The following is a 21,910-nucleotide window of genomic DNA, read 5'->3' as shown; positions in this document are numbered from 1 at the left end:
CACTCGGGGCTGTTGATTTGAAATTTTTGACCCAAACACGCCGTCCAAACTCTTTTTTGCTTCCCTCAACATGGTCTTGCACATCAAGGAGGTCATGGAGCACTTCTGCAAATATCTGCACGATGCGATTGGAATTAACTTGAATCCCGAGTACTTTAAAATGGCCAAGTACAATCAAGAGTCCGACCAAGTTGTAAGTGCAATGCATGACATTTTTTAGGTTATGCCTTTTGTTTTCATTCGCACCTTTGTTATTGTATTTATCTAGGCCAATGAGTTCTGGACTACGCTGGATATACTCACGCACTACGTATTGAAAGAGATGAATCATGAAATGAATTTTGACAGCTACGGTAAATTGAAATATGTGCAACTTAACTTTTATGTTCGGTTCATCCTTTTATTTTTTGTTTCTTTTGTTTGTAGACAAATGCCTCAGAACTAAATTGCGTTTGGCATTTTTACAATTCCCTCTGTTAGAAATATATTATCTCACAGAAACCAATTCTAGTCAAAGATGTAGATATTTATTGCTCGCTTTGTCCTGGTTGATCACTAAGTATCGTGTATTAGACTACATAGTAAGATTGAAATTATTAAATAGCCCATTAGGAAGAGAATTTTCCAAGTATCATGTTGATGTAAGAACTTTCTTTTTCATTTATAAATAATTTTCTTTTGAAAAAAAAAATTATAATTATAAATCATTTCAGGCTAATACTGGTAATGAGCCAAAGTTCAAAACAACAAAAGACCAATTAAACAATTTACTACACAAGACTAATAAACTAAGTGGTAATTTAAAGGCTATCCCTGAGCTTACTGCAGAAAAAATAAAATTAATGACAAAAATTCATACTGCTAGTATAACTACTAGTGGTCTGCCACATTTAAGCACAGCTGAAATGGCCATGATAAAGCGTATGGCCACAAGTAAACAAAAATCTTGCAACGATTCTGAAAAATTGTCAGAAATGGAGAAAATTGCGTCACTGTTGGATACTCATATGAAGTGGCCAAAGAAAAAACCAATTTTTTACGCTTGGTTGGTAAGTATTGCAAGATATTATTACAATTATGAATTTACTAAAGAATTTCATTACATAAATTACATTTTGGCAGGAGTCTGTAATGGATGAATATGAAAAAGAAAAGGATTTTGAATGTGATGAACAAGATAAGGATAATTTGATTAAATTTATTTATTTATTAAGACATGTAATAAAAAGAAAATTAAAATCTTTTAAACATGATCATACTTCAAAGATCGTTGTTAAAATAGAGGATTGTCCTTCAAAACTTTTAAGAGTTCAAAAGTGCCTGACAGAAGTTAACACATGTTTAAATGAAACTATAAATGATTTTGAATCAATCAACAGTAACTTGCAAGAAAAAAGAGCCGTTTTGGAAAATACATTGATGTGTGTCCTGAATGGTATATCTGATTGTGTCCATATTTGAAGAATATTACCAACTATTCATATTGTGATTATACGTGTTTATGAAACCAAAGAAGAGTAAATAGTTATAATAGTGATTATAAAAAATGTATTGTGTTTATGTTTTGATCATAAATGTACTTGTTTTTGTTTTAAATTGTATTTAAGTAAATGGAATTTTGATCAATAAGATTGAACAAAATAACTTTTTCTGTTATGCTGAGTGCTGTTCAGGTGTGATTTTTTCGTTGAATGATTAATCAAAGACTGAATTATGTTATACGTAGTATTTTCAAATTAGCAATCATTTAAACAACTGTTACATTAGAAAATTAAGATAAGAATTACATAAGTGTGAATAGAAAAAATAAAATGTACTAAAATCCTTATATACAGGAATTGTCTCTTTATTTGATCACTGGTATTATGCCTACTGCATAAATTAATAGTTCCTTTTATTAAATTGTTCTACTAAAATACATTGACTTCATAGGCCTTAGCTGCTACATCGAATGTATAATTATGTATATACAAAATTGCCAAACTTGAATGGCTTGTTTGAGATGTCACTACTACTTGTAGATACGTAATAAAATTTTGCAAACATTACTGCTGATTATACGAATAAAGTTAGTTGATAGTTCATGTCAATACATTTTTAACTATTCGAATCGAGAGTAAAAGTGTTTTCTCTCAACTAAATTACATGCTCGACCAGCGGAAATTTGCGTTGATCGAGCAACTCTCATTCGCAAACAATCCACAGCTATACAGATATTATCAGGATTATCACAGACTGTGTATTTACAACTTAATTTTTAGTCTCCTTCCTTCATCTTATATTTTGTTAGATTACACGTTATTTCTTGAGAAAAAATGTGATGATCTTGCGACTTGCATGCGTGACTCATAAGTAGGCAACGAGATCGAAAAAAACTGTACGAAAAGTACCTCACAAACATTGTTGCATTCATAGTTCATTAAACCTTAATAATTATATATATAGTAAAAATACTTGATAATAGAGTACATACGAATTGATTTTTTATGATGTTTCTTACGATAAATGTAATTGTGAAAAACAAAAAATGTCGCTTTATCGTCATAAAATCTATTCTAGTTGATAATCGCAATTATTTTTCATTACAACTATCATACGAGCTTCATAAGTTCATAATTTAATTGTATTATATCGTGTAGTTATATTCGTATGAGAGTACGAGCGCGAATATAAAATGTCAAAAACGTTACGATATTATGATTGCATTGAAAAATAGTTACAAATAGATTAAAAAAACGAAAAAAAAAATGTTTACCACGTATTTATGTATTTACAGTGCTGCTAGTTTATTCATTACTTTTTAATGTAAAAAATCGTACAGAATTAAATGACATTGAGTTTGGCACGATTGATTAAATCAAAAATTCGTGTGCTTCATGTCAGTTTGTACGATGATATAAACTTGCCATAATGTTTTGTTACGCAATATCTTTTCATTTAGTCAGTTGAATAAAAATCATATTTTTCGAATAATTCATACAAATACATACAAAGTAGTTGATTTTTTAAACATTCATTAGAGACGGACGGTAATATCGTCTAATCATATTTAAAAATTGACACAGAGTAAAGTTACACGGTAAGAAAAGGAAAGGAAAAAATACACAGAAAAAAGTCTTGTTATTTAAACACTACTTTGCTTGACACAAATTCTCATAAATAGAAAACATGGCATAATCAGTAAAGTCACGCAGTCTTTGACGATTCACACGGCGACGACATTCACTTGAAAGATATAAATTTGACAATCAATTTGTTAATGTATTCGTGAAAAAAGAAAAAAAAACTCATCGTTTCACAAGTCAGTTTTTTTTCCTTTCGACCGGAGAAAAGTAGGCTCAGAGACGAGTCAGTAAGAAAAACGTCTTTCGTTCGTCATCGCAAACGAAAAATGTCGTACTCGTCGCTGCTTCAGTGGATGAATTGGAAAAGATGCATCGCTCAGTAATCTCATCGAGTGAAGCCGAGAAAATCGGTGAGCCGATCGTTCCAGTCGTGCAGCCAGTGGGACGCGGCGTTATTGGCCTCGTGGGCCCTGCCGCCGGCCTGTCTCTGCTTGCACGAGTTGGTCTCCTGGGCCTCGGGCATGTACTCCTCGCCCCGGATGCAGAAGTAGGACTTGATGGGGCTGCGGCACATGGGGCAGCGGTCGAGCTTGCAGAAGCAGACGGCGCAGATGCAGGTGTGGCGGCAGGGCAGCAGCGCCCGGGACAGAGGGAAGTACTGGCAGACGACGCAGAGCTGCTCGCCGGCGCTGTTCCAGAGGGATCCCTCGCTGCTCGAGTCGCCGGCCCCGGAGGCGACTATGGCGTCCCGAGAGGTCGAGTCGTTGCTGCTGCTCGGGCAGGGCTCCGCCAGGGCCAGGGGCCCGATGCCCGTCGACACTCCGGCCTCGTCGTAATTCGTCGAATTGCCCGTGGCCAGGTAGAGTTGCTGCGAGCGAGAAACAACAGGTGGGCAAAACGATGAGATTGATTAGTTGCTTGGCATTGAGAGCGCGACTACAGCTGCGTGCCTCCGACTTTTTGAAATTTTAATTTCTTTTCAGGATTGAATTTAACGCGAAAACCGACGCCGATTCGCTCGAGCGGCAAGGTCGACTCGGATCGGAATTTCATTTTGTTCGCGCAAACGAAGCAGTTGACGATTTTCGGGCTAGAATTCGAGCGGCCGAGTGCCTTTGCTCGGGCCATTGTGCAGCCGAGCGAACAATTACCTTGTTACCCGCGTACAAGTGCTGCAATAGAGAGCGAGCCGAAAGTAGACTGCTTCTCTCTTTTCGCGCAATATTCACCACTGAAGAAATCGTCGTAATTTCGCCAAACAGCCCGGCAGTTCTATTAGCGCTGTATAACGAGACCTTTTTACATGCGCTTTTTTAAGTGGCGCTACTCACTTTTTTTTCTTTTTTTTTTTTGAAAGACCAACTTTTCAGTTGCAAAATCTCACGCGCGCCAGAGTTCGTTCATTTTTCTAATGAATGTAAATAGGAAAAAATATCGTCGTTTTCGTCGCGTCCAAATTGCGCGCTTACATAAATATTTAAATTTCTTTCTCAGTCCAATAAAGCCCGGGGCACCGCAGGACGCGCTTTTATAATATTTATATTGTCCCGTTTCCGCATTTTTGTCTCGCAGAGGCACGATACACTCCAAGCTCGTCTGAATTTACGCGCGAAAAAAAAAAAAAATAGTAAAGCAATATCGAGAATAAAAATGTTGAGATTACCTTGAGGCAGGACAACTGTCCGTTAGCTTGTTTGAGATACTGAGCGAGGACCGAGGTTGGCAACGTACAGACGCCATCCTTTATATGAACGACATTCACCAGAGCTACCTGGAAGTTCACAATTTGTAAGCGTTATGAGCGACGATCGTGTAAATTATAATTCCGCGTGGCGATGAGCAGCAGCAGCAGCAGCGCAAGGCTTTGATATCTCGAAATTAGCTCGAGTAATTACACGATACGTATTTTTTTCTTCGACTCGCGCGACGTCGCAAACGAAGAGAAAAAATGCATCAACATAATTGCAATATAGCGTGATAATGAGCTGGTCTTACCGTTTCATCGGGATGCAGGTCTTTCGTATCCGTTCGCGTGAGGAATATAACGAGAGGATAGCAGAGCCGCGGAGGTGTGCCGAGCTCCAATGCGGGGCCGGGTAGCGACAGCGTCAGCCGTTCCTCCTTGTGCTTCGATCGACTGAAGAAATTCGAAAGAAAAAAAAGTCATTTTTAAAAAATGCAAAGAAAATAGAGAACACTCGCGTGTAGGAGGAAATAATAGTTGAAAAAGCATACGATTTCGGCTGGGAGTAGTACTGCGCGTGGCCTTGCAGCAGAGTGCCGTTATTGGCGGCATCCCTCAGCGTGCTCCAAGGCTGCCACAGGGCCAGATGAAGCTCGCGTATGCTCACGCCCCAGACGGCTTGAAGCGAGTACTCCACTTGGCTAGATACCTCGCACTCGACCTCTGCAACGAGAAACAAAAAAAATGTCGTTAATTGGATGCGAGATAAAAATGTATGTGCTCTAGTGCACGCTCGCGGCCGATCGTTGAAAAGAGAGAGAAAGAAAAACAGGCCATAGAACAGCGGAGATTTTTCTCGCCGCACAGCATTGCAAACTGTTCCTTTTTCTCGACCTACTTGTATCCGCGATCGGTGCTATACAGGCAGGCGAAATAGCTCTGCAGCTAGAATTTTAGAAAAGTTTTGCACTTTGTTTATAAGGACACAAAAAAGTGACAAGAGCATGGGGCATTATCAGTGCATCGCGACTTGGAATGACGCGTGTTTGCGGCGTTTTTGCGCGCACATGTTTGCGCGATCGCGTAAATAACTAGTTCAAGGTTCGATCGATATTGCAATATCGATCGTCAAGCCATAAACGGCACATTGTCAACACGATCGTCGGCGAGTTTTGAAAATCAAAAATTTTATATCATATACGCGTAATTTGTGTACAAGTGTTTTTTAATCGTGCGTACTTTGCTCGCTCGAAATTGTTTTGCCCGTCGTACGATTGTATTTGATCACGATTCGCTGGCTTGTTAATTTTACAAATCTCGATAATGGATGTAGATATTGAAAAAAAATCACGTAGGCGAGAAGCGCGCTCGGCTAAGGTCAACGAAACGTTTTTCGAGCAAAAGACAATACGAGCGCGGGTGTGCAAGTGAGCGACCGTACGAGCGTACAACGACCTTACTACCTTAAATCGACTTTGCTCGAGTGTTTTGAAAGATTTCAAGCTCTTGTTATTTTTCCTGCACTCGAAGACTCGAAGCGAGCAGCGGAATAACTGCGAGAGATAATAAAACGAGTCTTATCTGCTCGACGTACGCACTCGAGTGCAGTCTCGATTAGTCGCCGAGCACGCACAGCTCGGCCGAGCATATTTTTCGAAAGTATCTTTTCTTTTTTCGGTGGGATAAATTGTATGCTAATGCAGTCGAAACCTCGTCCAAGTAAGCGTATACTGCTGCGCTTTAGGCTCGGCCAACGGTTCATTTGAGAAGAGCGATATTGCTTTTCCGCTTATACGTGCAGCAGCTCTTGAAATAAGGCCATAAGAATCCGGGTCTGGCGCGCTGTTGCTAGTTGTCGGGTGAGCGCGACTAGCTCGACTCGCGAGATGCTTCCAGTCGACCCAAGTCGGTCATATATAGACAGCATACATAGGCAGCGTCACGGCGAGCTCGCGCGCATGGTGAAAGGCTCTAGAAGCCGCAAAAGGCAACGTTACTATATACCGGACTGGCTATAGGCTGCACACAGTCTGCGTCGTAGTGGGAAAGAGTCCTGGGCTACATATTCGTGCACGTTAGGCTCGAGGGGGTTCATATTCTCTTACGCGAATCGCCTCATTGAATTATGCAATTTGACGCAATAGCCCGGAGCTCGAGCTGGCATTCTTAGTTCCACAATGATCTGTTTTAAGAGTCAATGCACCGATCTAACGATTTTTCTTGTGTGCACGCGCGCACATGCAGCAGCGATTCAACGAAGCCAATTGCACAATTTCATCCGATCGAAAATATCGAGTGTGCAGCGCGTCAAATTTAATGAGCACACGCGCTCTCGCGTACATCGATCTGCTTCGAGGCAATCGGCGCCGACGCGTACACGTTTTTCTAGCGTAAGTTCAAAATTTTCCGAAATCGAGATCCTTGACACGGTGAGGCGCGAAATTTCGCGAAACGCACGCACGCGTATATAGCGGCAATTTTTCAGACCTAATCCCGCCTCGGCTATAAAATTCAACGCCTGCAATGGCGAAACATATCGCGTGTACGTCGCTGCATCGAGCCGGCCGTATTCTCTCTTTGTATCGGAGCAAAGTATATTATGCACGTGGTCTCGCTCGACTCATTTTACACACATCCAGTATAGCGTCAAATCGTCGCTTCGTTGCGTAAATTATTCGTGCATTATTTTGGCGTTCGATTAATTATATTTTTGTAGAAACGTTCGGGGACCAGATGCTACGCGCGGAGAAAGGGTGACCTTGGATAGTAAGTACCCGACCCAGTACGCTCTGCCTGACCTTCGATGGACGCGTTTCAACGACTTTTGCAACTTACCAATTCTGAAGGGCAATTTTTTCTGCCACAGAAACACCGCTTACGGTTAAGATGCAACATATTCACGTGCACACGATGCAGAAAAATTTTTACGCAAATCAGCGAATTCATTTTGCTCGTTCGTCAGGATTGGGCACACAGCTTTTTATGGTCGTTATTACAATTATTTTCTCTCGCTGAAACTTTTTTCAACAAAGTCAAGTTTGTAAACGATCTCATCGCATCAGATATCATAAAAAACGCCATTGAAATGGTAATGACGTTCAACGAAAAGAGGATAAAAGCTGCGTTATTACACCTCTAATCGTGACATCTCAATGACTTATTCGAGATTATTCGAGCGAATGGATATTTATAAATTGATCAAAAAAGTTGCAGATCGTGGAACTAGCAACGAGGAAAAAGTTATAGTTTGCTGCGAGAAAGCTTTTTGCGCGGGAAAAGGAGGAAAAAGGCGGGAATAACGAACCCTTTGGCGCGATGGTCTACGTGATCGACGGCATGTCCGTAGCAGGAGCGGCTGAGCAAGTATAGTCAGGGAAAAAATATTTCCACCTGTAATTACAGCTTTGAGAGCTGCGCTTGCAAGATCGCCGCGTGCTATTATTATTTTATATGACGGAGTATACATATATCTAGTGCAAGCTCTCTCGGGAGTTATGTGCAGCTCGAGCCAGTGCGCGACCTTGATTGCATGCGCGCGCGAGCCGGTCACGTAGACACATGCACGCACGCATACACACATGCTCTGGAAATATTTAAATTTCATGGTAGTATATATGCAACCTTTCCGAGCATACATGCTTCTACGCGTGTGTGTGTGTGTGTGCGTTGTTTGTAGCTTGATTTCAACTTTTTAGCCTTTTTCCTCTTGCGCATGTTCTTTCCAGAGACTAGTTCTGATTTCATGATGTCGTTCAATTCTTTTGATGAAAACCAACGAGTAGTAAATGCAATTTGGATCTGCGTGGGATTATGTTACATTCAAGACTTATAGCAGCGAGCCTTGATATTCATTAAAAGATACGAAAATTAATTGCAGTGCTCGATTAATAATTATTTCTGTAATAAGTCCCAAGATAATTAAAAATACTTTCATCAATCATTTTAGAAGAATATTTCGTATCAAATAGGACTTGGATATACGTCGTTTAAATAACAATCTTAATAAGGTCCATTGCCTATCTTTATTTCGCTAATTATATCACATTCAAATATTCATGCTAAAAGTAACAGGATTGGAGAAAAAAAACCAGAGATAAGACTTGAATCCTCGTCATCCTTGAAATTTCAACTCCCGAACGACCAAGATGTAAACACGAAAAAAAAATCAAATAATTACTTTTAAATATTTGTATAAAAATAAAACGTGTTACAATTGAAAATGCGGGGAATTATATTCTTACTTATCAAGTTAGTGTGTGTAAGTAAGTATGTATACGTATAAAAAGTCGTCCGATATAGAGGCCAAGGAGAGAACTGGCCGTTGAGGGCCAAAGCTGCAACGCGCTCAAAGACAGAGAAATGAACAACGTGCATTTGAGCGGTGAATCAAACAATGTGTTTCCCATGTCTGTCTTCGCTTTTTCATGTTATTCATATAGTAGAGGTCACAACCTGAGCGATTACTTTATAAATCACACTTTACTCGAGAGAGCTAACAGTTGTCTCTTACGTACACGTCTATTTCTTCTTTTTTTTTCTTCTTTTTTTTCATCGTAATTTTGCGCGCCCGGTAAAATATCGGAATACACTTGAGAGTTTGTTGACATCACTCGAGAGCGATTCAAAAGATATTACAACACTATTTGACGTAATAAATGTTAGAAGGAAAAAAAGAAACGTCGCTGCGCTTGAGTTGCTGCAGTGCTAGGAGACGAAACAAAAATAAAGTCGAATGAAATTCGCGGAAAATATTCCCATACATATTAATGAGCCTGTAAACGTTCATTCTAACAGACTATCGCGCGGCACGCGCAAGCTGCAGTTGGGCAACGACATTAGAGGGCATATCAAACGACGACGACAAAAAATCTGTATTTGCAATATAATTTATATTTGAAATGCAATAGTGACGTGTGTGCGAACCGGATCATGTGACTTATGCGTGTGTCAGCCCCTCGATCTGGGCTGGAAGAGAATTCCTGTTTTTTCCAGCTTTTTAATACCCAACTTTTTGTTCCTCGACGACAAAACCCGATTTGGGTTTTATATAATTTTTATTCGGGCGAACTCGTTTGCACGTCGTCGACCGGTGCTTGCAAGTAGATAAAGTTTGTTGTGACGTGCGAAGGTCAAGACTATACGAGGGATTCATCTAAATATTTTTACATCACCTACGCGATCGTTCGACCGAATTTCGAAGCTACATCACAAGAGAAGAGAAAAAAATGTAAAAAGCGACTGGCTCAATTAGCTCGTAAGCGGGGAGAAACTCGCGCACGATTAGCAAACGTGCGTGATGCGTTGAAATGTTAATAATGTTGCAATGGCGATCCAGATGCATATGGAGCGATACAAGCTCCGACGTTCAATATTTTGCGTTTTTGCCGCGTCTTCCTGTTTACCAACGACCAGCACGACGCTGCCTCCGATCACGAATTCGGTTCTCGAGTCGTCTCTCTCTCATTCAAAGATGGAGCCGGAAAAAAAGAAAAAATTGTGCTGACATTAAACGTCAGTAAAATCGCTCGAGTCGCGCGACTTGGCGTCAATATATATTCGAGAGAATAACGTAGTCAAGAGCGTGTGTGGCTCGTGTATACATGCTATAGCTCAATCACGTGCACACGAGATCGCGCGTATGACACATACTCGTGCATGAATACGAATTCTACTTGTGTATACATCAATAATTTTGTCGAGAATTTAATCTCATTGAGATTTTATTTTTATTTTACTTCATCCGTTCAGTTTTTTTGTATAGATCTTGCTATATATTTTGAAAGTTTCTAATGAGTTTATAAGATTTTTAATAATCTCGACTTTGGTCAAAAAACCCTTTCTTTCGAGTACAATACACGAACGCATCTACTGTTAGGGCTGTGCGAGTACTCGAGTTTTTTCGAGTACTCGCACGACCCTATACGCTGTACAAATGAACCACGCTTTTGAGATTGCTTCGCGTTCTCCGCAAAGACAGCGACGCAAAGTGTGTCATACCTTTTGCAAGTGAGCTCATAAAAGTTCCTTTTTTTCCCTCACAAAGTCGAATTGCACCCAAGCGATGTCAAAGCACGCATGATAAATATAGACTATACTTGATTATTTCTCAGTGAAGTTCAAACAGACTATTAATTGATTGAGCATATCTTTCAAAAATTTAGTTTCGGATTTAATACAAAGATTATTTTGGTATTCCCGAGTAAATTTTTATCCAATTGTTTCACTGGGTATGGTAACGGAAATGAAAGAATCAATGTTTTTTAAACGAAAAAAGAGATTCAGTTGAATTTGTATCAGATTGCGTTGACGCATTCGTGGTGTCAACTTCGACAAAAAAATTCCCAACTTCTGTTCTCTATTCTGGTGGTATACGCGTTGCTAATTGTTTGCTCACGCATCAAAACCAGTTTTCTTTTCTTTTTTTTTTTTTTTTCAATGCAGAAAAAATGTTTTTACAAATAAAATAAAAGAACAATTTCAAACGTAAATCAGAAATTTTAGTTTTTCAGGAAAAAAAACGCAATCAATGCAGTGAATTTGTAAGTATAATCAATAGAATACACAAATTACTAATTTCAATCAAGTGTACTCGCAGTGAGCTGTATTATTTTTGCGTATTTTGTTAGCATTTAAATTCACAATCTATAAAAGCGTTTTAAAAACAGATTGGCAATTAGTCGATTAAAAATCAATCGACATTCAATTATGATTTAATTTGCCTTATAATATCATTTCCGGTGAGTACACCGGAGAGTTTTCAAAGATTTTCATCGTTAGAAAATTTAACTACCTCACATTAGAGCTGTTATTACTAGATAATTGTTGCGCAAACGTAATGTTCTCTAATAATTCATCATAGTTAGAGAAAGATGAATATTTAATGCTTTTTTTGTTAAAAGCTCATTTCAAATGGTATTAACGTTTCATTCTGAACGGTCCACTTTTTTTCAACATAAAAACATAGGAATTGTTGATTGAATTTTCGATGATAAGATTATAAATGAGTTGTGTTTCATTTTTAAGTCTTCGGTTATACTCAAGTTACGCGATATAGCTCTGAAATGTGTACACATGTATTACGAAGAGTGAATCATTATTTGTGCTCGATATGGATATGCAAAAGCTTTCTTTGCTTCATTCATTAGACCATTGTTACGCATCATCATCGACGCGTCAGCTGTGCACTTTGTTAAATTATGCATCATTTTTTTAGATCGAATTTTTTTCGCTCGATACAATGTATTTTTGGAGCAGAAAAATACGTACCGAATCTATTGCTAGTTCTTTGAAAGCGATGAACTCGTCGTGATCGCGTTTGCCAATGGAAATTTTACAGTTTGCCGAGCAATTGGATCTTTTTTGTCATTTCTCGTTAGCTCTTTCAACCTAGTTGGGTTTCCAATATCCTAGCCTCGTTATCTTTTCTCTCACCTCATGATTTTTTCAAGCAAGCGATCGACATTGAATTTTCGAGGGGCAACTGTACCAGCGCAATGTGTGCCAAGACATTACTTTCTTCGATATTAATCAATTCAGAGACGACTGCAGAAGCGATTCATTTATCTTGTTGAAGCTTACATAATTTACTGCTTTACAAAGAGGCGCGAGTAATTCGACAGAAAATCACTCGTCTAACTTGACAGAGGGATTGAAAAGGCAGGCCAAGTTTTAATCTGCGCCCAGCATATGGGGCAATGCGCGCAAGTCAGCCGAAGCCACGGTCGTCGAGTTTAACTCGCTGCTCGGCACGAGCCCCTTCATCAAAAAAATCAGGATTGTGTCGGTTTAATTTTTGCGCAACTCAAAAATTACAAGCAAAGAGCGAAATTATCTCGTTGATCACACAAGCTACTGCATATAACGTGAAGCGAGCCTTAACAAGCCAATTTTAGCAGAGAGCTATTTTTCCATTAGGAAATTTAGTGCTGTGCACTTGGCTGGTGCACGTCCATCGTTTGCCGTTGAAAACCAGTTTGAAATGTTTAAAAATACATCTGGAAATTAATGCAAAAGAAAGTTGAAACGAATGGATCATTGGGGAAAAAATGTCAATATGTTGCCGTTGTTCAAGGTCAATCGATCGAGATTTCCTCTTGCACAGCTGCTGCTACCCGATTGCTTTGCTGCAGCTATGTTGTAGACTTATTTTAAGGTCTTATTGCACACAAATTAAAATTTTTATATCGTCCAATTCATTGGTAGATGAATAAAGTAACGAGGGAAAATTTAAGCAACCATCCGAGCGCATCTAAGTCAAGAGTTCATCGTCATTGTCTTTGCCTTGACCAAGCACGCGAAATCAACGAAGGAATAAAAAACCTCTGGCTACATCTGCATATCCATAAACAAAAAAGATTCTCTTTTGATATCCCGTGTACGAGAGAATTTCGTAAAAATAAGATTTCCAACGAGCATAAATTTACTCGTACGAAGGCTCAGCCGCAGTGTGATGCAATTTCACTGGTAAATATAATAAAAGGATGAAAAGGATGTGTGTATATGTTTACAAGGCTTCGTCGAGGTTTCTCAATTTTCCTCGCACGTAAGTTTCTGCAATATAATATCGGGTATAAAAGTTTATTCAGGCAAGTTTTAGGTCTGCGAAATCAATTTCCTGCCGTACTTTGGCGAGTGTCTCTCAACAAATGAAAAGCCGATGAAATTTGAATACAAAATATTCATTGCAAATCAGTCAATGATATGCATTAGGATCCGATAGGTGTGGGGTAACGTCAAAGTCGAGGTTCTTGAACTCGTGAAGAAATGAGTTAAATCACTCCTAAACATTACAATTAAATCGTTCGCTGAAATCACGTGATATTTCTGCTCCAAAGTAGATCAACTGGAGTGACATTTCGCGCATGTTTGAAGCAGAGAGCCAGTACAAGAAAAAAGAATCCATTTTTTTACTCGCACAAAGTTATAAAAGACAGAGGAGTTTATATATGTCGAAACGAGTCTCGGAGCGCGTTAACTCGAAAGGCAATGCTCATGCCTCCTCGAGTCGAAGTCGCTCGCCCGCGCGAGAATACGACGTGCGTTATACACGACATTAATAGCTTGCGCAAACCTTCGAAATACACACACGGCGATGTGCGCTGCGCGCGTGTACAAGTCGATGGACTTGGTTGCAAAAAATTTTGCCACCTCCCACGTATTTATTGTTTAAATTTTTGTTGCTTTTAATTTTAACCCAAATTTCTAAAGTTTCTGCCAAAAATCATAAATAAAAACTCAATTCTGATTCGCTCAATGCGTAATATTTCCTTATTTTTCTTGAATAATGGATAAAGTTCATGAAAACGTCAACGCGCGCATAAATCAAAAATACATTTCTTGAAATGAACGATTTTAGAAAATAATTAGAATTCTCTAATGCATTCAACATTCGTCAGAGGCTGTAATCGTACAGTTTCATTTCATTCACGATGTATTCATTAAAATTGTTATCAACCGATAATTTCTATATAAAAACTCTCTACGCCAAAAATAATCGACGTGACTTGATTGACGTTTTGATTCAGTTGACTTGATTCAAACTGAATTTAGTCGATTATGATTTCCTCTCTCAAAATTATAATGGACCTGAAAGTAAAGCCATGTTATGCGGCCTATGATTGGTCGACGGACTTTTGACTTAATTGAAATGGGATAAAGGAACATCTACGGTCAAAATAACTTTTTTTAAGGACGACTGAAAAACTGATGCGCGCAAAGCGCGTCTGAAAGTTACTAATAGATTTAAAAGAAAAAAAAGCAAAGAAACACTCACCACTGTATGTGCTTTTGAGGCTCTCGTGCAATTTAAACGTGAACGGTATGTGGACTTTCATCATTTTCATCTGTGGTATACGGGGCGAGTGTCCCATGACGTCGTTCGTACCACCGAACATCAAATCGTCTCCGTGGACTCGCAGCACCATCATGTTCCTACAAAATTAACGTTCATCGATAAATCAATTGCCCGATAAAATTGCCTCGTGTGTTTTCTTCGCTCTATTACGTAGATGCGCGCGTCAACTCATCACCGCGCACGCACGTGAATATTTGCCAATTCGCGCGTATTTGATCGCAGCGGCATTTCGCGTTGACATTTAAACCCCTATAATTAAAATTGCGATACTGCACGAATCGATTGTGAACTAGGTATTTCTACGGGAATATATCGATCATTGCTTCAGCGCATCGTCGGTTCCAACGCATTGCTTTCTTCAATTTTCAAAGTACCAATATGTATAAAAAGTTGTAATGCCATTAACTCCTTCATAATTCAAATGCATTTAAAAGTTTCACAGGCACGTGCAAAGGACAACGACCTAGAAAAAAACCAACCGCAGCAGAGAAACGAGAAGCGTCAGATTGTCGAGATGACCTGCTCGTCACCGAGTGATCCGACAACACAAATTCAACATGCCAAATGCAAACATTTCGAGAAAAAAGCGTGCAACTGATCGATCGGGAGTCAGGTGAAAAATCATTTAATTTCAAGTTTGTTTAATCGTGTGCCGTTTGATGAAGAAGAAAATGGAATCGACGCGCAAGATGCACTTGTGACAGACGTACAGGTAGAGCTTCGAGTGCTTCTTGTCATCGCCTCTCGAGGAAAAGTACAAAGAAACACGATGTCGCACGCCGACAGCGAGAAAAAAGTAAACATGATATTAAAATTGTGGTCACTTGATTATGCGCTTTTATACTATACATGATGCTTTGCGCAAAAAAGTGACTGCTGCAAAAGATGGCCAATTTTGAAGCCTAGCCAGATCGTCGCATAATGCAAAATGAATTGCAGAAAGTTATGTAAATATGATAACAAGCGAACCTAGAAACTTTTTGTGATGCCAACATGTTATGATATAGAGAATAATTTGAGTAAATATTCGTTTGAAAATTGCCGATTATAAAAGTAAACATGTCTCAAAAGTTTCTTGTATAAATTCCGTGGAAATAAAAAAAAAGCTCGCATAAAACTACGCAGAGCCTCGAGTCTCAAGATGCATGATCGAGCGATTATCATGGAGTTAGTTGCAACGCCTATGGCCACGTGAAAAATAAGCCAGAAAATGCATTACAAGAGCATAGAGAATTTTACAGCTGCCGAGCCATGCAAGTGGACGCGCGGCTGACGCACCTAAGAAAGAAAACTAGCCGGCAGCAGCAGTATTAATGTGTGCTATTTGCTACATACACACTTAATATTGCGAAAGCAGCGTAATACATTACATAATGCTGGCTCTGCGTGCGCTCGGGCTGCAGTGCGCACAGAGCTCCGATAGGCACCGCATGTGTACGTGAAAACGCACGCACGAATTCACCGAGTTCCATAGAATCGGTCATTTATTAAAGGCTCCTTTGCGGCTTTCGTCCTCGCGCAGTTGAAGCATGTGTGCAGTTTAGTGGCCCGGCACACTTTCTTATATTTTATAATACTACGCAGCATGACGATGCTCTTGATGCGAGCGAAATTACGTTGTCGCAGCGCGACTTTTTGCTTTACTTTTCTATCCTCGGTTGTAATGTTTTCAACTGTAAATGTACAGCTGATTGGATGCTGTAATAATGTTGCAAAGCAAAGACGTGACGTTAATTGCGATTTGCCGCGTAAGTGTAATATGATTAGGCGATGATGCGATGGCTTATTGAATTCGGCTAATTGTTGCTCGTAAACGTCCTAAAGCGAGCATATTGCATCAATCGTTCGACTATTAATAAAAGAACAATGACGATGACTAATTCCTCAAAATTCAATACACAATTTAGCAAAGAGTGAGAAAAAAGAATCAAGTGCACACTAGATATGCTAATCGCATTTATAAGCCGTATTATGTAAAAATGAACGTTGACAGACTATACGTACTCATTTCATTGGCTGTTACACACTCGTGCGCACAGACGTCAAACGAGCAAGGCATACAATAGAAAGGAAATGTACACTATATCACTAGCAAATGCCATCTTCTTGACCGAAAAAATCATTCATCCGAAAAGTACGCGTCTCTATTTTTCATACCTCTGCTTCTTTTTTTGCCAATAATTTATCTTAACATTTTTGATTATTTTCTTTTTAATGACTTGTGAGATTTTTTTAATTTGCAGCAATAATACGTCCAGTCATCGAGCGCGATATTTTTTCGCAGCTAAACAAAATTGAAAAAACATTTTACAGCCAAGGTCGAATGCTGTTACAGTATTTACACCCGCCAATGTTCTCATAGAGGTGAATGAAATTAAACCGAAAAGTCGGAATCAACGTAGCTTTGATCGTGTAGTTTTTTGTTTTCAAAAATTAGCCATAGTAGATAAAGAAAGCGATGTTATCGCAAATGGCATTTAAATAGTCAGTCGAGCGCACGATTCATTCGCATATACTTGAATTTAATTTAAAAAAATCGAGCTTATTTATCCCGACAAGTTGAAGAAACAAAACACATGGAGAAAGATTCTAGGTTGGAGATCAATACGTCAGATATTATTTAACGCAAAGACGTTAAGAAAAAATGCAGTTAGGGGCCAAGACGGCCGGCCGGTTGAAGCGGAGAGTCAGAGATGCACGAGGCAAAAGAAGCCAACTACGAAGAGAACATTCAAGAACACGTGCACCGAAGGGACAGATCATGGGGTTGGGCGTCGCGAGTGCAGACGCACCGAGAGCGTCGGCAGTGCATCCGTACGCGTTTAGCACTCGATTCGCACCCGACTCGGGCTATATCTATACAATAGGTGCAAGCGAGCCGCAGTTTGCACCAATCGAGCACGAGCAGAGTCAAAATACGTACGAAGGGTAAATTGGAGTCTCTCGTGTTTCTCGCTGTCAGGTAGCGTAAACATGTGACGCGCATTCAAATGTGCAGCTTTGGAAAAAGCCGGTGTACAAATGAGACTTTGGCATCGATCAATAAACACCTCGAGCGTTATACGTATCGGCTGAAAATGTGTGTAATCAGCTGTTTTCTAAAGCGTCTGCTATTAATCTCGCCGAGAGCTGACTGCGACCTTGCGCGGGCATCGTTATAATTATTTCGCCCCACTGATCCTTGTAATTATTCTTACCCATTATCGGAAACAAACCTCATCATGAAGAGGAAGAAGCCGCAAAAGCAGATGATGACAACGAGCCATGGGAATATATTGGTCGACAGTTCCGCGACGAATATCAGTATCGCAGTCATGTTTTCTTTCTCTCTTGTCAAAATTAAATAATGGTCGAAACGGCGTCTATATCCGTGCGATACTTGTGCAGTGCAGCGACAGCAGCAGCAGCAGAAGCGACAGCGACAGCGGCACTGAATCGATCTATCCCGCACGTTATACGTTTAGGAGGTAATTTGACGTTGACGGCTCTGTGTCGCTCGATACACGCACACGCGCACAGACACACAATGATTACGAGTCGCGCAGGCAATCGCAGATATAATTATATTACATGCGACTTGATCCACTGATACACGTCGTGCATACACATGTGTACATAATATATAGACTCGAGAGAATCTTTCACTCGTCTCGTATTTGCGAGACGTCGCTGCTGCGATGCGCGTGTCTTCACCCGTCTATGTGTGTGTGCGAGAGAGCACGGACGATCGTGTGAGTTACTATATATGTATATTTAGACTTGGAATGATATCACCAGCACGACTTTAGGTTATACATGCACAGCCGCAGTGCTGTGTGTATGTGTGAGCTGCAATGCCGTGGCCCGTGGCTGCTGCTACTGCTGCTGCTGCATATACGTATATAAGCATACAGCTATGTATACAGTTATGTAGACGAGAGTCTCTCGTCGAGGCTCGCTCGCAGTACTGCCTGTAATGTATTATTTTTGCCCGCGACAATGAGCGACGAGCAGCACTTATTATATACTGTACTGCTAGGGCCGCGCGCGCGACACGGCTGACAGCGACGGCCGATCACAATTCACTCCTTATCCTCTCTCTCTCTCTCTCTCTTCTCTCTCTTTGTCTGCGTAGTGTGCGAGTGCGTGTAGATATAGGTGAGCAGCTTGCGATACGAGAGCGAGCTAAGCCGAGAAAAATGTGATTTATTTCGAGTCTGTCTCTGTCTGGACGCGAAGATGAGCTAACACTGCAGGAGCCAAGAAGGCGCGGACGTCATCCGCAGGCTCGCCTCCTCGGCCTTGTCCTCGTCCAACAACATAATACACCACGCAGACGTCGTGGCTGATTAGCTGCAGTCGTCGCGTCGATCCGATGCAACGCCACTACTAAACACGCACTGGCCGACGCCGCACTTTATCTCTCGTTCTTTTGTTGTGCTGCTCTCGATGATGTATGCCTGTCCTGCAGCAGAGACTGCGTTTTTACCCGCTTTTACAGCAAATTTAACCCTTTGACACTTTTCGCGCACTTGTTGTATTCAGGCAGGAGCGATGTAAACGGCTGAATCACGGCCCTTCTCGTTTGACACTTGCTCCGTTTTGTTGGGCTGCTTCCCTTTAAACGTCAATGTGCAATGTGTATATTATTGTGTAGCTCGAGCGAAACCAGAGGAGCTTATCGCTCAAGCCGCTGAGCGCAGCTTTGACTTGACGCAGAACCGAACTCAACTGACTGCCGCTGTGTGATGCGAGCGCAGAAGCAGCGTGCAACTTTGCGTCCCGTCTCTCTCTCTCTCTCTTACTCGCTTGCGCAGTAGCGGCGACGGTGTTGCTGCCAGGTGGGTGGGGAAACTTCACCTACAACGCGACATGTTTATGCTTTATACCTATATAGCGTGTGTGCTATGCCTATACGCTGTTGCTCGTACATCCAATGAGAGGAGATATTTCGCTCGCGTTGATCCACGTCAAAATCGTGCGATTTTCTCTCTGCAGCCGATACATTATTTTATACATCGTTGATTCAAATTCGATTATTTGCGATGCGATGAAATGCCGTAGTTTGCTTCGTTTAGATAAATGCAAACTTATCTCTCGCGTTACAAACCTTTATTTTGCTTTGTGCTATTTTTCATCGTTATTAATGATGCCAATGTGAATTTAAATCCTAAGGATTAACCTACTTTTCGAGCGCCGGTCTTTGTAATTTCATTTGTTCGAGGTTGACGCTAAAAAATCGTTTAAGGTCTGCAACTTTTTTCCCGCATATATCGTATCTGTTCCAATTTTATCGCGTGTCGATTTCGTCATTCCATAATGCAGTGTTCAGTAGACACCAAAATTTTCTCGATCACCCTGAAATACTTGTTTATTTTTCTTCGCTTTACAATCGAATTCTTTTAAATTATTTTGGAAATTACAACAAAATTGATCTGACAATTTTATTAGGTAAGTATATGTGCATCGGTGCAGATGAACTCGACTCGTTTATTGCTGCTGCGAATCATAGCGAGTAAGTCTTATCCATATAGTAATATGCGATGGCTTGACGCTGGGTCGCTCACGCGCTACAGTTTCGCGCATTGTTTGGTCGATTCCGGCGACATCTCTCGTCGTGTCGTTCAGCTTAGCTGTCTGTTTACATGTATGTGTATAATTTGAGCAGACAATATACATGTGTCAGTCTACTGTTTAAATAGATCCGTCTTCGTCTAGTGACAAATGATCGTCGTAAATATACTTCGTAGATTTGAGGTACACTCAACCCTCCTCGTTGCTTTTCTCTGTCTGCTGCATCAGTTTGCCGCTCCCGAAGACATGCCAGTAGGTGTGGATTTCGAAGTTTACGGCCGAGTTCAAGGTATGTTCGGCTACTTGTCTCTTTATTCTAATCACAAATTTAACAATCATCGATGAATCCAAATGTGACTCTTAACCCTTTTGTATCGTCTGTTGCAGGTGTCTTTTTCCGCAAGGTAAGTCCGTTTTTTCGAAATTATTATACAAAACTGCGTTTATATGAACTCAAGAATATATTCAGTTTGGGTTAACTGTGTTGGCTTGGTTTATCGAGGTATACAACGCGCGAGCTTTCGAGTTGGTAGCGGTGGGAGCTTACTTATCGAACCACTTATATCGATTTCTGTGTCCGACCACTTCCGTCATCTATCGGCTAAACTTTAAACTTTATCGATTCACTACTGTTAAGATAGCATGAATTCTTCAAGTATAATTTACTTTTGCAGTTTACCCAGTCAAAAGCTAAAGAACTTGGATTGAGTGGATGGTGCATGAATACCGATCACAACACAGTTGTGGGATACGTCGAAGGGGAGAAAGGAAAAGTCGAAGAAATGTTAGTAAATAGATATATCACAAGCGTATTTTTCAATCGCATACTCGATCTAATAATTTTTTTATTCTAATTTTCTTCTCATTGTACAGGAAAAATTGGCTGAGAACGACTGGTAGTCCGCAGTCAGCCATCGATAAAGCTGAATTTCGCAATGAGAAGCAGCTGGACATGCTTACACTTGACAGTTTTACCATTAAAAAGAAGTAATCAACGTCCCGTGAGAAATTGGAGCAATCCAGCCAATTATATATTTATAAATGTGTCATTTCGACTCTAATATCGAACCCAAAAGCAATAATTTAGCCTTTTCGGATAAACAACTAGAATGAATCAGTGTGTTAAGTGAATGTCAATCAAAGTGTCATAGAAAAATGTGTAATTTTCAATTATACCCTTGTACAAAAATAGATCATTTTAAAATGAGTATTAAACAAATTTTTTGTACCTAAGTTAAAGAATGGTTATTATCTTCCAAGTCACGAAAAATTCGAAACTTTATTTCGAGTCAATCGTTAACTAAAATTTGAAACTATTTACTTGCAGAGTCGACAACACAGAAGAAAAGAGTTTAAATCGCAAAAGTTTGAAAGTAAAAACGATCGATTGAGTTTAAATGTCCGAAAAGAATTTAAATGTCTGAGCGTAGATATGACAGCTGGAAGTGCTGGAGGCGCGCGAACGAGGGCGCCACTCTAGATAGTTGAGAGGAATTGGTCGGTTATGCACGCACGAGCGCGATGCAATCTAGGATATTCGTTAACGGTTACACGCTTGGCAGACATTTAAACAAAAGCGTGGCAATATTCCGCGAAAAATAGGGTAAAACAATCGGTTGGTGAAAACAAAAGCACGAAGTAGTATAGGTAGTCGAAGAATCGTAATTTGTAAGTCGGAGAAGCATTAGATGGAGAAGATGCGAGGAAAACGATAGCCGTTGCGTGCTGCAAAAACGAGTTCGCGCGCGTGCAGCT

At 40.2% G+C, this 21,910-nt stretch overlaps 3 protein-coding genes across 4 annotated transcripts; 2 read left to right on the top strand and 1 right to left on the bottom strand.

Moving 5' to 3' along the window:
- LOC106648090 (uncharacterized protein C14orf80 homolog) lies at positions 1–2,431 on the top strand. Its single transcript, XM_014364768.2, has 5 exons — positions 1–193; positions 269–353; positions 427–641; positions 714–1,049; positions 1,123–2,431. Exons 1-5 carry the CDS (start codon positions 71–73, stop codon positions 1,459–1,461), a joined length of 1,098 nt encoding a protein of 365 aa, XP_014220254.1. The 5' UTR covers positions 1–70; the 3' UTR covers positions 1,462–2,431.
- A 330-nt stretch (positions 2,432–2,761) lies between these two features.
- LOC106648088 (cell growth regulator with RING finger domain protein 1-like) lies at positions 2,762–19,301 on the bottom strand. 2 transcript variants are annotated; one of them, XM_014364766.2, is made up of 6 exons: positions 17,800–19,301; positions 14,522–14,679; positions 5,301–5,472; positions 5,061–5,202; positions 4,729–4,836; positions 2,762–3,933 (listed from the first exon to the last, which is right to left on the bottom strand). In XM_014364766.2, exons 1-6 carry the CDS (start codon positions 17,916–17,918, stop codon positions 3,451–3,453), a joined length of 1,182 nt encoding a protein of 393 aa, XP_014220252.1. In that variant the 5' UTR covers positions 17,919–19,301; the 3' UTR covers positions 2,762–3,450. The 2 variants fall into 2 exon arrangements, with proteins under 2 accessions (XP_014220252.1, XP_014220253.1); XM_014364767.2 differs by having other exon boundaries at positions 3,451–3,933; positions 17,818–19,301.
- Positions 19,302–20,240: 939 nt separating this feature from the next.
- Positions 20,241–21,325, top strand: LOC106660491 (acylphosphatase-1). The gene is made up of 4 exons (XM_014383464.2): positions 20,241–20,444; positions 20,543–20,559; positions 20,830–20,939; positions 21,029–21,325. Exons 1-4 carry the CDS (start codon positions 20,306–20,308, stop codon positions 21,144–21,146), a joined length of 384 nt encoding a protein of 127 aa, XP_014238950.1. The 5' UTR covers positions 20,241–20,305; the 3' UTR covers positions 21,147–21,325.
- Positions 21,326–21,910: the final 585 nt, after the last annotated feature.

Source organism: Trichogramma pretiosum, unplaced genomic scaffold (assembly GCF_000599845.2).
Source record: "Trichogramma pretiosum strain Unisexual culture from Peru unplaced genomic scaffold, Tpre_2.0 scaffold27, whole genome shotgun sequence".
Classification (NCBI taxonomy): Eukaryota; Metazoa; Arthropoda; class Insecta; order Hymenoptera; family Trichogrammatidae; genus Trichogramma; species Trichogramma pretiosum.
This window is presented reverse-complemented; position numbering and strand designations above follow the sequence as displayed.